Raw genomic sequence first — 15489 nt, 5'->3', positions numbered from 1 at the left:
CCGTATCCCACAGCTCATGCCAAGAGATCTTCCTTGTTTCCACTCCTTCCCATGTCATCCACTGCCTTGCTTCGCCTGATGGCTTTTGTGCACCAGTCTGCTTCCTTTTGCTGTCGTACTTCCTGCACCACAAGCCTCTAGGGAATAAGTGTTTGTAAGGAAAGAGGTAGTAGTAGTAGTAGTAGTAGTAGTAGTAGTAGTAGTAGTAGTTCCGTCATTGGGTCGCTTGAAAGCTTTGTCTGAAGCAAACAAAAGATCTCAGCTGCATTGTGTTTGTAGGTATGAAAACGTTCATGAAAATCTGTAGCATCAAATTCATTCAGTTACTTCTGTCTCTGAGCTATCTTCTTTCTTGTATTAGTGGTGGTCTTTCAGCATCACTGATGTAGTTGAGGTCACTGATTTTCACCATGAGACCTACATCCTTTACTCTGAATTTAAGTCTTGATTTAGACCTGGATTAGCTCTAATCTTCCTTCAAGAAAGGAGACTATTTAACTCAAGACTAGGACAAGTCTGAGACTAATGTAATGCATGTCTGAGAAGGCCATTTCAGTGAGTCCTGGTTTACAAGGTGATTTAGTCAAGAACTAGGACTTAATCCCTGTATGGGAAACCGGGCCAGTTAGTTTAGTTCACAACAGTATCTCACAGAAAGTGTAAAAGGTTTTTATTCACTGGAATTGGTGGAAGACAATCTACACTTGCCATTGTCAGTATCAGCACTGATCAAAGCACATCAAGAAAAATATAGAAATAGAGCAAAAAGAAGACTTCACATTTTTATTAAAGTAGGTATAAAATTCTAATACCATGGTGCCCTCTCCAACATGGCTCTGCCTCTATTTATACTGAAAACACCATTTAATCATCTAGTAGAACTAAAACTCTAATATACATTATTTCACGAGATTTTCACTGAAGGCTACAGAAAACATCACACATAAAAGAGTCGCACTTCTGAAACTCACCCGGCATTTTCTTTATCACACATTAACCCCGATTTTGGTAGTCCAGTGACCAAGAACATCAGTGGCAAACCCAAATACAGTCTTCAAAGTCAGTTATAAACTTGTCTGCCTTCATGTTCCTCCCCAGGCTGAGCTGCTAAACCTTAAAACATCTCAATCAGAGGCAGCCAGTGGTTGAAATTACAGTTTCTCAAACTCCAGGTAGAGAATCAGAATCAGGACACGTGAGGACGCTGTGACTTGGCGCTCGCTGTGTTGTGGAGACTTTAAACATCTGAGTGTTCAGGTGTATCGAAGTGAGGTCCGAGCAGGAGATCCATTCGACTGGGCGAGAGGTCTGGTGTACTTTGGGGGAGTAGAGTAGTAGGGAGGGTTGTCAAATTCAGACGGAGATCCAATACTGTTACTGGAGGAGTCGTCTGTGGAGGGATCCTACAAAACAGGATGACATCAGATCACAAATACAGGGGTCAATATATAATGAAAGGATTTTGAAGTCCATGGAATATATCTTTTGTTTCTCTGTGCTCATTTTGTTTATTTTTTGGTCATTTTCAGCCCATTTTGTGGGCATTTTAGGTATTTTTGTGGTTATTTTGTGTATCTTTGTGGCCGTTTTCAGTGTGTTTGTGGTAATTTTAGGTGTTTTTGTGGTCATTTTGCAATTTTTTGTAGTTACTTTGTGTGTCTTTCGTCACTTTGTGTCTTTATACGATAATTATCTGTATCACTGAATCATTTTGTGTTTTTCTATGGTCATTTTATGTCATTTTTTTGGTCATTTTGTGTGTTTTTGTGATTATGTATATGTTTGTGCTCATTTTTTGGTCATCTTCAGTTTAACTGATTTTCGTTAAAAGTAGTGAATATTGATTAAGTTGGCTGTGTATAAAATCTAGGGCCATGGGTAACATTAGTTTTAAGTTAAAAATACTTAAAGAAGTTGAGGTTATGATGGTTTTTGTACCGTTTTCTTTGCACCAATCTGTGGAGCAATATTTGGAGTGTCATAAATTGAGAAATAATGTCGCTAGTGCACCATATAGTAGGATTTCTGACATTAAAACTTATATCATAATATTTTATACTGTACAGAGCACATTTTTAGGTCATCTGCAGTGCAAACTGGCTAAATCAGCATGTGGATGAAAGACTTACCTTTTGTTGGAGGATGTAAAGTGAAGTTACTGCATTAACCCCATTATGCTCCGTCATTTTTGGAAGCATATCATCTGTGGAAAAGCACCAAACACTGGACTGTCGTTCAAGCACAACGACAACAACAAAAAGATAAAACAGAAAACAACTGTTTACCTATGTGACTGATTGGTGTGCGAGGAGGGTGATCATAAAACCTGGGCAGAGGTTTTCTAGGTGGATGTTTGGGCCTAAGATGACAAAATGCATTAATATTGTAATGTTTGTTTATATTTAAACGCATCCTTTAAAAAATCTATCTTGTTCCATTGATGGTTGATTTCAAACCCTAACAGTGAGTCTTACTTTTTGGAAGGCGTCCAGCAGGCACAAACTGTCACCAAGGTAATGAGGAGGAAGATGCCTCCAGTGGAGAGGATGATATAGAGGGAACTTCTTCCTGGAAGGATTCACAGAATTACAGATAAAGAACAACATTCATTATTTAGATAAAAGATCGGCTGCTTTGTCACCTTGTTTGGTTACTGCTTAGTTTAACTCTGATCACTCACTGTACACAGTCAGTCTGATGGGCAAACTGGTCACGTTTCCAACAGGATTCTCCACAGTGCAGCTGTAGACGTCGTCATCTTTCATCAGCACCCTCAGGATGGTCAGCAGCTTCTGGTCGGGAGACAACACGAACCTCGTCTCATTGGTCAGCGGCTTCCCACCTTTGAACCACCTGTACGTGGTTCTGGTTCCGTTGTCATGGGAACAGTTGAGGACGACGTTCTCACTGAGCTCCAGCACCGACGAGGACTCTATGTGGACGTAGGGCCTGGATATGGACTCTGGATGGAAGAGATTTTAATATTGAGACAAAGAAGAGGAATAATCATGCTGTTCTTCATGTTTGATGCTGTAAAAAACTGACAAAAAGATAAATAAACATGCTGTTCTTCATGTTTGATGCCGTATGATAACATGAAGCAAAGTACAACATTATGTGTTCGAGGTGGAATTTAGTTTGGTTTCAGTGATGATTGTGCCTGTTATGGTTCCTCATGCATCAGTTTATCCTTACATATTAAAATAAACCTACAAGCTGGAGATCCAACAGTGATAGTTAAACAGTTAGTGTAGAAAAACAAACAAAAAAATGTTGAGAAAAAGGTAATTTTTTAGCAAATGTCAGTGTCAAAAAAGACAGAAAATATCAATCTCATGAAAATACAGTCATTTTCCCACCGTGTAAATGGGATTTATCAAAATTAATAGTAGAACATGTAAAATTAAAAACAAATTTACTGTATTCTCATAAGATGGTTAAATTCTTAGATTATGTGGTTGTTTTTGCACTTTTCTTTCATAGTTGTTTTTACAGTGTGAATTAGTAACCCACATTTACAAAACTTGAAAATATTGCTCATTTGGCTAACATAAAATGTCTTCTTTTCTGTTTATTGTCATCTAATTTTATATCTTTCTTGAATATTATTTGACTCTTGCATTTCTATGTTTTTTTTTGTTTTTTTTTTTAAACTTGCATTCCTGCAACTCTTCAAGGATGATGTTAAAGTCTATAAACCAAGTTGGTTTAATTCTCTGCACCACAGATTTCAGTAACGACTTACTCCTCTACTGCTTCTGTCCATCTTAGGCCCTATTTTAGTTGCATTATTCATGCTTTAACTGGGGTCTGTTTTTAGAAAATACAACCTTCACCACTGCTGAGCTAACATGCAGTTGTACTACCTTTAAACGTGAACAAAGCAGAAAATCTGCAGTTTCTTTTAAGTTGTGATGAGAGAAAATGAGAAATCCTTCATACTGCAAAACTTTACTTGCAGTAATGTTGGATTTTGCCTTCAGATGCCTCGTGTTGGACAGCTAGAATGAAGTTTTAAATAAATTATATTACTAGTAATAGATTTTTCTCCATTGGGTCCGTACCATGTTATTGAATGTAAGTTGAAAGTAAGTCTCAAGTGTGAAAATACAACCTGGATTGTGTTATGAAGTAGTGATATTTAGAAAATTACTGACATTTGACGCATTGCAGATCTTTGTTGAATTGGTTTTAGCATCAGTTGGAAGAAGATTCTCTGCAGCCGAGTAGGAAGAAAAGCTCCTCCAGACACTGACTGGCTCCTTTACAACATTTTTGTTCCCTCCTACTCTTTTTGAAGACACAGGTGACCTTCACTCAGACTTCTCTGGTGGCAGCACTGATTCTATACTTGTATCATAAACAGACATCCTCACCCATATTCTTGAACTTATTAAATATATTTTATCGCTTTACCTTCATTGCTTTTTTAAATATCGAATAAATCAGTTTTTTTCCCTGCCTTTTATACTTGATGATTCATTTGCTGCTGATGTGAAGTGTGTTGCAATGTGTTTTGAAAACATAAATAAAGTTAATCATCAGTGTTATTATTATTAAATCTCCTGCAGCAAACCTCCTCTGTCCTTGTGGAGAATTTAAATGAGATGTCCTTCATGATAAAATGCTGAGATTTGATTCTGGGCAGGAGGATGGAAGATACAAGGAGGCTCAAAACAAAGAAATCTGCACTCCTCCATCAAACATTCCCAAAACACTGTTGTTAATTCAGTCATACTGCACTCCTAAAAGATAATTTCAGTTTTTAAAAAAAGCTTGTTTTCAGATGACTTGAAGCTCTATTTGCATGTTTAGTTGACCTCTTTGTCACTGTTAAAGGAACTGATTTAATCTTATTCAAGCTTAATAAGTGATTTCCAAAACCACCACTGTGCCTATTTGTGCTTGCAGTTTGGCCTCTATTTAAATTCATCACAAAACAGCACTGTCTACCCCCTGTGTAACTTAAACTGACTTCTCTGTGTTGCAAGTGAACAAAATCCCATCACAGACAAAAACCCTTTTCACATGACTGGTATTGCCTCATTCTGATAAAAAAAAAAAAAAAAAAAAAAAAGGTCTGTAGTGTTTCTGTTAACACTTAAAAACAAATAAATGGTTAAACTGATGTTGACTACAGCATTTCCAGACAGTGGGTTGACTTTCAGCCTCATGAAGTCCCTTTAGTTTCTTTTTTTCTGCTGTGCAACAAACAGAATTCCAGCTCAGCCAAATGGAACCCAGCCATTAATTCATGGAGTCCAGTGACCTCATGATTCCCAGCATAACTTCACCCACCTACAACCTGAACACAAGCTTTATCAGCCAAACAGAAAATACCTCAGAGGATGCGTAAGATCTTGGAATCTGTCCAGTAAGCTGGAAAACCTTATACAGTTAGAATGAATTCTTTTCTTGTAGAAATATGTGTTTGGTGTGAAACTAAGGTGAGTGAACCATGATTTCTTTAAGTAAAGGCTGAACACTGTCTCTACTGTAGGATTCACTGGACATCAAACTGGCTCCAGAAATCGCTGTAACCTGCAGCCCTTCAGGTGAAACTCCTGAACTTAGAGGACAACTGCATGTCTGCAAGATCCTATAGACTGAACATATTTGCAGCTTCTTCTCTGAGCATAAATAGATTCTACTGTGAATAAATGTGCAGCAAAATGACACAACTATAACAAATTCCAAATAAAATGTAAAGTCCATCCGGTTTGTCTCCATGAACACAACACTTATTAGTTTAAATGTGACTCCAGATGTCAATAATCAAACCTGGGGATTACTCAGAACTTCGAATCAGAGACAGACGAATGATTAGGTACCATTAAAGAACCATACAAGAGAACTGGTCCTCGTACCGTCCACAGTGAGTGTGATGCTGCCTTCTCCTGGAAACGTATCATCCGTGATGGAGATCTCCACGTCATAAGTTCCATCATCAGAGGGTCTGAGGTTGTGGAGAAGCAGAGTCCCGTTCTCAAACACCAGGATTCGGTCTCGGTAGTCAGGCCTCAGGGTCCCGATGATGTCGGTTCCAATCGACTGGACCACGGTGATGGACTTCTCTCTCTGGAGCTGCCACTTGATGACTGGCGGGTCGATGCTGAAGCTGCTGTAGCTGATGGACAGAAGAGCTTCGCCTCCTACTGAGCCTCGGATCAGAGTGTTGGGGATCGTCATGTTCACCGCCAGAACTTCACCTGCACAGAAACACAGAGGAGAAGTTTTCTCAGACATCCATGATGTGCAGCTGAAGGGGAAACATCCGCTTACACCATCTTGTTTGTATAATAATAATTTTATTACAGAGAAGACAGTGTCTGATCAGGCACTATGGACTGCCAGATGGAGAATTCTGAGCCAGTATGAACCTCACAGAGGAACATTTTGAGCTCACTTCTATAGGTTCGTGGTTGTTTGTGAAAACTCAACATATGGTTTCTCTCAGTAAAAGAGCCCCATTGACCAGACAAAGAACCTATTCGATTAATCCCCTCGTCATAATGACCCCTTTGATCAAGCCAGTCCGTCAATAATAGAAGTAACGCATGTCTCAGTACTAAACTTTGTTAACCTCAGCTGCTCGCTTTCTCTATGCAATCTTCAATACAAATCGCTGCATGAATGTGATAAAGAACACACAACTCCCTGAACACAAGTGCATGGTGAACTGAGGAATCATCCAAAATGAAAGTGATTTGCACATAAACAGAGCTCGAGTCACTTTTATGAACTGTAAACACTCGTGCATGTACACTCAGCCGTGCACGTCAGCGTTGTTCCGCCTACAGTCAGTGATCTGGTCATTAGATGAAGATGAACTACTGTATCACTGTGGAACATGCGTGATGTGGGCACCACGCCCCGCCACCGCCACACACCGGAGCCCATTTTCATGGCAGATCCACATCACCATGGCAACAGCTGTCAGCCTCTGGGATGGGCCGGCGTGAGCCAACAAAAGTGGGGATTGTTTGTTCAAATTTCCTTCTTGGCAGTTCATGAAAAGCGCACTGGGAGCGATCCAGACGCCATGCTAGCTGTGCAGAAACAGAGCAGCTCAGTGACTCTGCTGCTCACCACAACAATGGCAGGACAGTGATGACACACAGCCACAGCTGAAAACATGTGAAAACACTGGTTCTGGTACAGCCTGTAGGCACAGTTACAGGATTACTTACAAAGGAGTGGGTGCTGGACTGTAAAAACACCCACATAGTCTACAGCAATCCAACACCCCGACAACAAATGGCATCTTTGTGGCTGTTGTGACATTCAGTTTTCAAGTAATTGCCAATTTAACTTTACTTCAATCTGAATTAATAAACTTTAGTGACAGTGAATGCGTCATATTATGCAAAACACTCCACAAATGACCATAAATCATGTTCTATTTGAATTTGAATAAAGACAGTTTGCCGTTTCGTCGAGCCCCCAGTTTGCTATCATAAAAGCACAGCTGCCTCTGTAGTTGTTTTCTCAATTTTAATGTTTATTTTTAATTTTTTAGTGTTTTTAATTTTCAAAATTGACTGGAAGCATCCTCTGATTGTTTCATCCTGCAAAAAGTTAGTCTGACATCATATGATATTTATCATTTTTTAAATCCCTCATACTTAAACTAAAACATGCAAACAACCAAACTTATCTCCTACATTATAAACTACAAATAAAATTCATCTTTGCAACATTTTCCTGGCACCATGCATGAATTATTGTTATTTGATACTTGTGCAGCTAATTTTAATGCAAATTCAATGCAAAAAAAAAATAAATAAAGTGACATACCTGAATTGAAGAGTCCGAGACATACGAGCGATAAAATCTGGTGAATTATTTTGGCTTTTGCAGCAGCCTCCTTCTCTGCCTTCATCTTGGGTCTCAGGCTTTTTTTGCTCCCAGACAAGCAGCACGATTTGCGACTCTGGGCAGGATGGAGGACACAGTCATTCATTCACACTCTGCTGGGACTGAGTACATGTTGTTCTCAGAAGCAGCAGCAGAAGCTGGACAAAAGTAGGTGTGTCTGGATGTTCACTTTGTCACTTTAGCTATCTTAATATTTTTATTGGAGAAAATAAAGTTTGAGGGACTTGAGCGCCCATCACCCAACAAAATGAAGGCAGCAGTGTTTAAACGTGCATGATTTTCTTGTCTTTCACATGGAGTTTAACTTGTAAAGTTTAAGTGAAGATGGCCCCAGAGGAAAAATAACATCCCCTGTTGAGCATGAATGTATTCAGTAAAGATACTGAATATTTTGACTGAAGGGGAGAGTTGGTGAGAGCATCATTCAGTCCCATACGTAAACACACAACCTTCAGAAGACATTTGTGAAAAACATACTTGTGATTTACGAAGGTTTTCTTATTTAATTCTTGCAGCCAGTTTTAACCCTTGTGTTGTCCTGCAGGTCAAATTGACCCGTTTTAAAGTTTGAAAATGTGGGGGAAGAAAAGTATATTTTCACAGTGAAACTTCTGATGTCCACATTTTTGGAAAATCTTTGAACATTTTTTGGTGGAAAAACAGAAATATTAAAAATGTTTAAGAACATTCACAAAAAAAACCCTCAACCAAACTCCAGCGAAATTTGCTGGATTTTGGTTGATTTTTTTGACAGGATAATTCTGTCCTGTCGCGTTGATGGGACTTTTTGCTCGGACCCTTTCATTGTGTCCATTAAACAAGTGATAACAGATATTAAGCTGTGAATGTGCAACGGCTATCATATCAAAATGCAAACTAGAGACCTATAGCAAGTTAAAAATACCATAAGAATTGGTCACCTTGAGGGGTACCGATACTGGAAATTTTGGGTCTGGCCCATGGACTAACAATCCTGACTGCATCACCTTCCTCAGAGTCACAGAGGTCCACATGTGGCAACCATCAAGCAGAGACAAAAGTCAACCATGATGCCACAGGTGATTTAAATAACTTCCATCAGGGTCTGGTCCAATGTTCCCTGTAATTTTTCAGTCTGAGTGTGAGCAAACACACAAACTCCCTGAGCGTCCCTTGGACCACTGTGAGCAACATCAGACGTGTGCACTGTGGTCACACCAGCATCACATCCATTCAAGTTACATGGTTCATTAAAAGAATCAAATTACAGCATTTACATTTCTGTTAAAACACTTTGTCAACAGGAGCCAGTTGAAGGCTGCAGTGATTTTAGTGACACTACAATGTATCAGAGTGAAGTTATTGAATATTTGTCTCTCTTTACTGTTGCAGTGGTTTTGCAAATTGCAGACGGACCCTGTTCACTCCATAGACACCAATGTTATTCCTGTAGCTTGAAAGACAGCTACTTTTGATAAAACTGGGCTTGTAGCACATTGTCTGCCTTGCAACAATGGGAAAGAGGCACCGTTTATGTTTTGACAACCTATATCTAATGAGTTATTGATGCTGGAAGTCTGAATCTGTGAATATCTTTCCAACTTTACTGAACTTGGGGCCACTACCGCCTAAGGAGTGATATATTTAATTTTGAAAAAAGCATTTAGCCATACTTAAAGCTTTAAGTGCTTTATTAACACGGAACTAAAAATTTTGTATTGTTTTATTATCACAGGTTCTGTCTGAAAAGAGGTGGCATCATTTTAAACAGTGAAATCAAACTAACAAAATGTAATGACCAACCAGTGAGCAATACTGGATTCTGCAAAAACATAAACAACTTTTTTTAAAATCTAAATCTTAACACAGTTAATGTATTAACTTATTTTTGTGTGTATGCATGTATTTATTGATTTATTTAGTACTGTTAACATATCAGAGTTCTGAGTGAATTTTTCTTAAGATAGGCAAAGGCCATTTATTGATTACATATAGGCTGTTAAATGTTTATTAAAAACTAAAAAGCATTTTAAAAAAAACAACTTAGGCATTTATTGAGTCACTAAAATACTGTAGAGTACAGACCACATCAGCATGATTATAAGCATCCTCTGGTAAATGAACAACCAGATACTGATGTCTCTCACCATATGGACTTCAGGAGATGATTAGATGATGATAAACTGTGACCTACTGGTTGGGTTCTCTCTGTTCTCATGTTTCTTACATGTTTGTCCCCTGACAGCCAGGTCCTAATGTTTTTGGAGCAACACACCATAGTATGACATTTTTACAATGATGGTTCTACTATGGAACCAGTTTGACATGTTCAGGTGTTCTTTGTGTGAAAACTCAGAGATTTCAGGTATCAGAAGGTGGTTTTCAACTTTCTTTGTTAACTTTCTGCTTCAACTTTAAACTAAATTTCCTTCACTAAGCCAGCCCTCTGGACTTCCAGTAAGCTGTGTTCCTATTGGATGTCCAGGTGGCTGCTTGGTGTTATCAGGAACACCTGAGCAGCTTGGTGTTATCAGGAACACCTGAGCAGCTCAGTGTCTTCCTGCTTTATTTAGCTGCAGACAAACATTTCCTCTGTCTCTCTTCACCAGTGAATTGGGTTTGGTTCCGTTGCTTTCATTTGTTCTTTAGGCGTTGGCTTGCAGCTTCCAGCAGTAAAATCATCTTTAATGTGTTTCTTGGTGTGTTTTAGGGCTTTGTACTGGATAGTTGTCTTGGTAAATGTGGTTCTTTAGCCACAGTTAGCACATGGTGCTAAAGTGTGCAGTGAGTAGTGGATTTGCTGCAGCTGAGTTGTGTCTTTATCTTGGCTGTAGTGAGTCTTCAGAGGTTTCTGGTCAGACACATTGTGTATTCTTGTTTGTGAACCAACGTTGGTTGTCCAGAAGGTAAGAGTTCCTGTCCTGATTCTCTGTTCTCAGAGGTTCTCTGGTAGGCTGCAGGAGACTTTAGCGTTTGGGTTGTGCTAGTTTGGTTTTTGTAAGGTTTCATTTGGACGACTATCTTGAGGCCCCTCCATGTGGTTTAGTGAGGTTTTCTAGAACAGTTCTACAAAGCAACCTGCAGCAGAAGAGACTTTGAGAGTTTTTAGGAAGTTCTGGAGACCTGACTTTAGAGCAGCAGAAACATTTGTCAGCAGTTTGAGCAGGAGAAGGTGAGCTTCAGAGTAGAAATGAGACAGAAACCTTCTTGACCCGTGTGGTGAGGTCCTGTACCAAGAGTTTGAGCAGGTTGTGAAGAGTCTGTAGTTCTTTGGTCTGAAAGCACAAGAAGAGTCGACTCATTAAAGGAGAAAACAGGAGATATTGTTGGTTCTTCTGTTGCTCTGCAGTTTCCAGTTTCCTTAGACTGAATATCAAGTTTATATTTTAAATGATTTCCTATGTGAGCCCAAGAAGACTTCAATAAACTCCCTCCATCCCCTGGACACAACATATTTTATTACCATGTTAAATCTTTTTTAAAAATGTTTTTGACTTTTAATCATAGTTTTAGCATAGTTTTTTTTTTCTTTTTGCTTGTTTAGTTTTGTCATCTGTGTAAAAGGTGCTAAACAAATAAAGTTGAATTGATAAACTGAATAATTGACTAACTCATGATTGTGACAACAGAAGTATTTTCATTGTGATTTAAGGGTTTATTTCATTTTTAAGGTTGGGGTTAAAATCTTGACAGAAAAAGATTAAAGAAATAAACTACATAACAAAAAGCAATTAAATCAAAGGGAAAAAAAAATTAATACAATAAAATTTTTAAAAAGGTTTATTATTAAAAAGTATGTTTTGAATGTTTAATTATTGAAAATATTTTATCTGTAATTTTGAATATTTGTATTCGAAAAATTTTGCTTAATTTCATAATTACATGTATTGTATCTTGTTGAATTATCTCATTCAATATTTTGTCTGTTTAATATAGTTAAACATTAAATACAATTAAATTCTATTAAACAGAAAAAATATTGAATGAGATAATTCAACAAGATACAATACATGTAATTATGAAATTAAACAAAACTGAATTTTTTTCTTTCCCAATATTTAATTTTTCGATTAAATCTTGAAGGTTTTTCTTTTTAAATGTTTTACCACCTTTTAATGTTTAATTTTCTTTTTAAATGCTTCATTGTATTTTCTGTTTAATTACTATTTGAAGTTTTATTGTCTTTAAGATGCAATTTTCTAATTAAACATTTAATTTTTTAATTAAATGTTTTGTATTTTTAAAGGTTTAATATTCTAATTAAATGTTTTGTATTTTTTTAAATGTTTAACATTCTTCTTGTTTAATTGTATTTTTTGAATGTTTAATTATCAAAAATATTTTATCTGTAATTTTGAATATTTGTATTTGAAAAATTTTGTTTAATTTCATAATGACATGTATTGTATCTTGTTGAATTATCTCATTCAATATTTTGTCTGTTTAATATAATTTAATTGTATTTAATGTTTAACTCTATTAAACAGACAAAATATTCCCCCGCCCCACGAGTTCTTCGAGTCAAGATGAGTTCCTCGAGTCTCGAGGGTTTTCCCGAGTTTCTGCTAGCTCGCCTTAGCGTTTTGCTAGTGGCTAACTAGTTAGCTCTCATAGACTGGAAGCTCTCAACAAGATTTCATAATGAAAAAAGAGCCAAAAACTATTCTTACCTATGAAAAGTCATTCCAAGTTTCCTTGTCTCAATCGTACGACGCAGTGTGTAACTGTATGAAGCACAGTGAGACGGCATACTTGTTGTTTCCGTTTTCACGCCGTCTACATCAACGGAATACACTGAAACTTTTCCCCCACTAGCTTAGCCTCGCTGTAGCACGCAGCTAAAGGGGCGTGTCCTATCTACTCATCTATGAGAACAATGGTGGCTGCACATAAGGACGCCTGACGTTGATTAGCTGCGTAAATACCATTATATACAGTCTATGGTAAATACGTATGTGAATCGCATCATTGGCTGCAGCAGCCAGTCACCGGTCACTCACTGACTCACATTAAAAAATAGCACAGAATGAATTGTTACGTCTTTATTTTATTTACAATTTAGGTTGGATTTTTTTTTTGAGCGCAGCGCAGATTTTCTGTGCGCGGAGACCGTCAGCAGTGCGCAATTGCGCACGCGCGCAGCTTAGAGGCAACAGTGGTCTGGTCCATGGGATGAGTTCACCTAAGTCTCTGGTTGTGTTCAACAGCAATCAGGAAATACTAAATCTACCTATAAGTTTTCCCACCACATTTCCATGACAGTCATATATAACCTGAGTTAAAAGGTTAAACAAATCACAAATATAATGTAAGGGAGTTAAATTGACGTGAAGTTGTCATTAAAAGCCGTTAAAGTGGTGAATGTTATTTTATTTTGTGCACTGTTCCTTTAACAAACTGATTAGTGTAACTGCAGCGACCCCTCGTGGTAGCGACAAGAAAAACAGGAAGAAAACAAAAACAGACAGCAGTTAAAAAGTGAAGAAACACACAAAATAAGAGTAAAGAAGAATTTTGAGGAATATGAATCAGTTTTTGGAAGATTTTTGGTTCATTTTCTGTTTACGCTGCTGGAGGTTGTGTTTTCTTCCACCTTTAAATACAGATGTGGTGAGTTGAATGTGTAAATAAGGGCGTTATTTCCTTGTTATTAAGATAAATGAACAATAGAAAAGCGTCTCGAGACAATTTGACTGTAATTGGCGCTATATAAATAAAATTGAATTGAAAAATTGAATTGAAATTACAAGCAGCTGATGTAAGACAGCATGGAAAGGTTTTATTTTATCTGTTTAGTTGGTTTTCTTTGTGTGAAACGACACGGGAAGCAGCAGACGTGGTGGAGTTTCTCTCGGTAGTAAAGTGAATAAAGAACGCCGCCATTTTAGGGTTGCGGCTTCAATTTAAGTGACTTAATTGACTGCAGACCTTCGAACCTTGAGGCTACCTTGAAGCTCCAGTCTGTTAGCTTGATGTGAGTCCATGAAATGATTTAAATGTTATCAGAAAGCTGTTGAAATCAACTGAACTTTAAAACTGACTGGTACTCAGTTACAAAAAGACTGACACTGAGGTCATATTGTCCATTCATATTTGTAGACTTAAATTAACTTTGTACCAGTGAGAGGATTGTTCTGTTTTTGTCTGTTTTGAATCAACAGTGTTGTGTCCAGTCTGCTTGTCTTCAGTGGAAATTCTGTTTTTATTCAATGGTGGGGTTGGTAAAGGAGAGATCAAAAAGAACACATGTTTCCGCCCGGTTTCGAACCAGGGACCTTTCGCGTGTTAGGCGAACGTGATAACCACTACACTACGGAAACCGACATCCATATGGTTTTCAGATAATTTTATAAAAATGGGTTTTATCCGAGTGCTTGCACTATGGAATACAAGAATGTCGTCGCCGATGAAAAGATAACAGCAATAGCCGGTTTCCTAAAATGAAAAGCATTTCACAAAGAAGCAGCCACATCAGTGTACGTGCACTATTATGTCTGAATGTCTGAATGTGTACAGTCAGTGGTTTCTGTAGTGTAGTGGTTATCACGTTCGCCTCACACGCGAAAGGTCCCCGGTTCGAAACCGGGCGGAAACACGTTCTTTTTCACGTATACTTATTTTATTTTTACCTCTTTTTTTTTTAAAGCTTTCCGTTCCTTCTTTGGCTACTTTTCCCAAGCATACAACAGTAAGCGGATTTTGTCTAAAAGTGTAGAGCACGTTTAGTTTGTGCACACTGGAGTATAATATGCGTTTAACGTCCCCGAACGCTCTTAATCTTTCCCACTCGCAATACTTCTCTCCACAATGAGGACCTGTATGACCAATATGACCAAGTTTCGCATGCAGAGTGTAGATAGTTTGACTAATGCTGCAGCTGCTTTTTTTTTTTTTTAAAGGGCCAGAACAAAGGACGTGTTAAGTCTCAAGCAAGCATAAGTTATGGCAACTGGACTAACCTCGTGAAACGTTTTCGACTCACACGAGGTTAGTCCAGTTGCCATAACTTATGCTTGCTTGAGACTTAACACGTCCTTTGTTCTGGCCTTTGATGGGCGGTCGACTCAGGCTAACGACTCACATTAACACCTAACGAGTCTGTTGGTTTCGGGTCTTTGTCCACTTGTTTTTGCCACCACCCTCCTGGTGGATAAATATCTGGTACTCCCCACCAGGCTTTCAGAACTGAAGAAGCCTCTTGGATGAGAGGTGAAACGTTTTCGACTCACACGAGGTTAGTCCAGTTGCCATAACTTATGCTTGCTTGAGACTTATCATGACCTGGATGACTGAGAACATCCACAAAGGACGTGTTACTTACAGGCGTCTCACTTTCCGGTTCACGAATAAAACCTCACGGCTCGTCTGCTTCGTCAGAGCAATCCTCGTTAGTATAGTGGTGAGTATCCCCGCCTGTCACGCGGGAGACCGGGGTTCGATTCCCCGACGGGGAGGCTTAATTTTCTGTTTTTAAAAAAAAAAAAAAAATTTCTGCCCTTGACCCTCCCTCAGGATGTCTTTACACTTTCAACAATTCTTACTAGCTGCAAATATCTCAAGCATCAGTCTAATCGGAAGCTGTAGATAACTCAAACTACAAGTACAGATAGTCACAATTCATCTGCAGTTATC

The 15489-nt window shown here is 38.3% G+C and overlaps 1 protein-coding gene and 3 non-coding genes across 4 annotated transcripts; 2 read left to right on the top strand and 2 right to left on the bottom strand.

Annotated features, from left to right (window-relative positions):
• Nucleotides 1–653: 653 nt before the first annotated feature.
• hepacamb (hepatic and glial cell adhesion molecule b) lies at nt 654–7959 on the bottom strand. The gene is given in 8 exon segments (XM_035941860.2): nt 654–1403; nt 2130–2203; nt 2286–2359; nt 2475–2568; nt 2681–2962; nt 5868–6209; nt 7798–7908; nt 7911–7959. Coding segments are annotated over 8 exon segments (1176 nt in total). The 3' UTR covers nt 654–1253.
• A 6145-nt stretch (nt 7960–14104) lies between these two features.
• trnav-aac (transfer RNA valine (anticodon AAC)) lies at nt 14105–14177 on the bottom strand. The gene has a single exon. It is a non-coding gene; the product is annotated as a tRNA-Val (tRNA).
• Nucleotides 14178–14379: 202 nt separating this feature from the next.
• Nucleotides 14380–14452, top strand: trnav-cac (transfer RNA valine (anticodon CAC)). The gene has a single exon. It is a non-coding gene; the product is annotated as a tRNA-Val (tRNA).
• A 787-nt stretch (nt 14453–15239) lies between these two features.
• On the top strand, nt 15240–15311 carry trnad-guc (transfer RNA aspartic acid (anticodon GUC)). The gene has a single exon. It is a non-coding gene; the product is annotated as a tRNA-Asp (tRNA).
• Nucleotides 15312–15489: the final 178 nt, after the last annotated feature.

This window comes from Amphiprion ocellaris, chromosome 14, assembly GCF_022539595.1.
Source record: "Amphiprion ocellaris isolate individual 3 ecotype Okinawa chromosome 14, ASM2253959v1, whole genome shotgun sequence".
Classification (NCBI taxonomy): domain Eukaryota; kingdom Metazoa; phylum Chordata; class Actinopteri; family Pomacentridae; genus Amphiprion; species Amphiprion ocellaris.
This window is presented reverse-complemented; position numbering and strand designations above follow the sequence as displayed.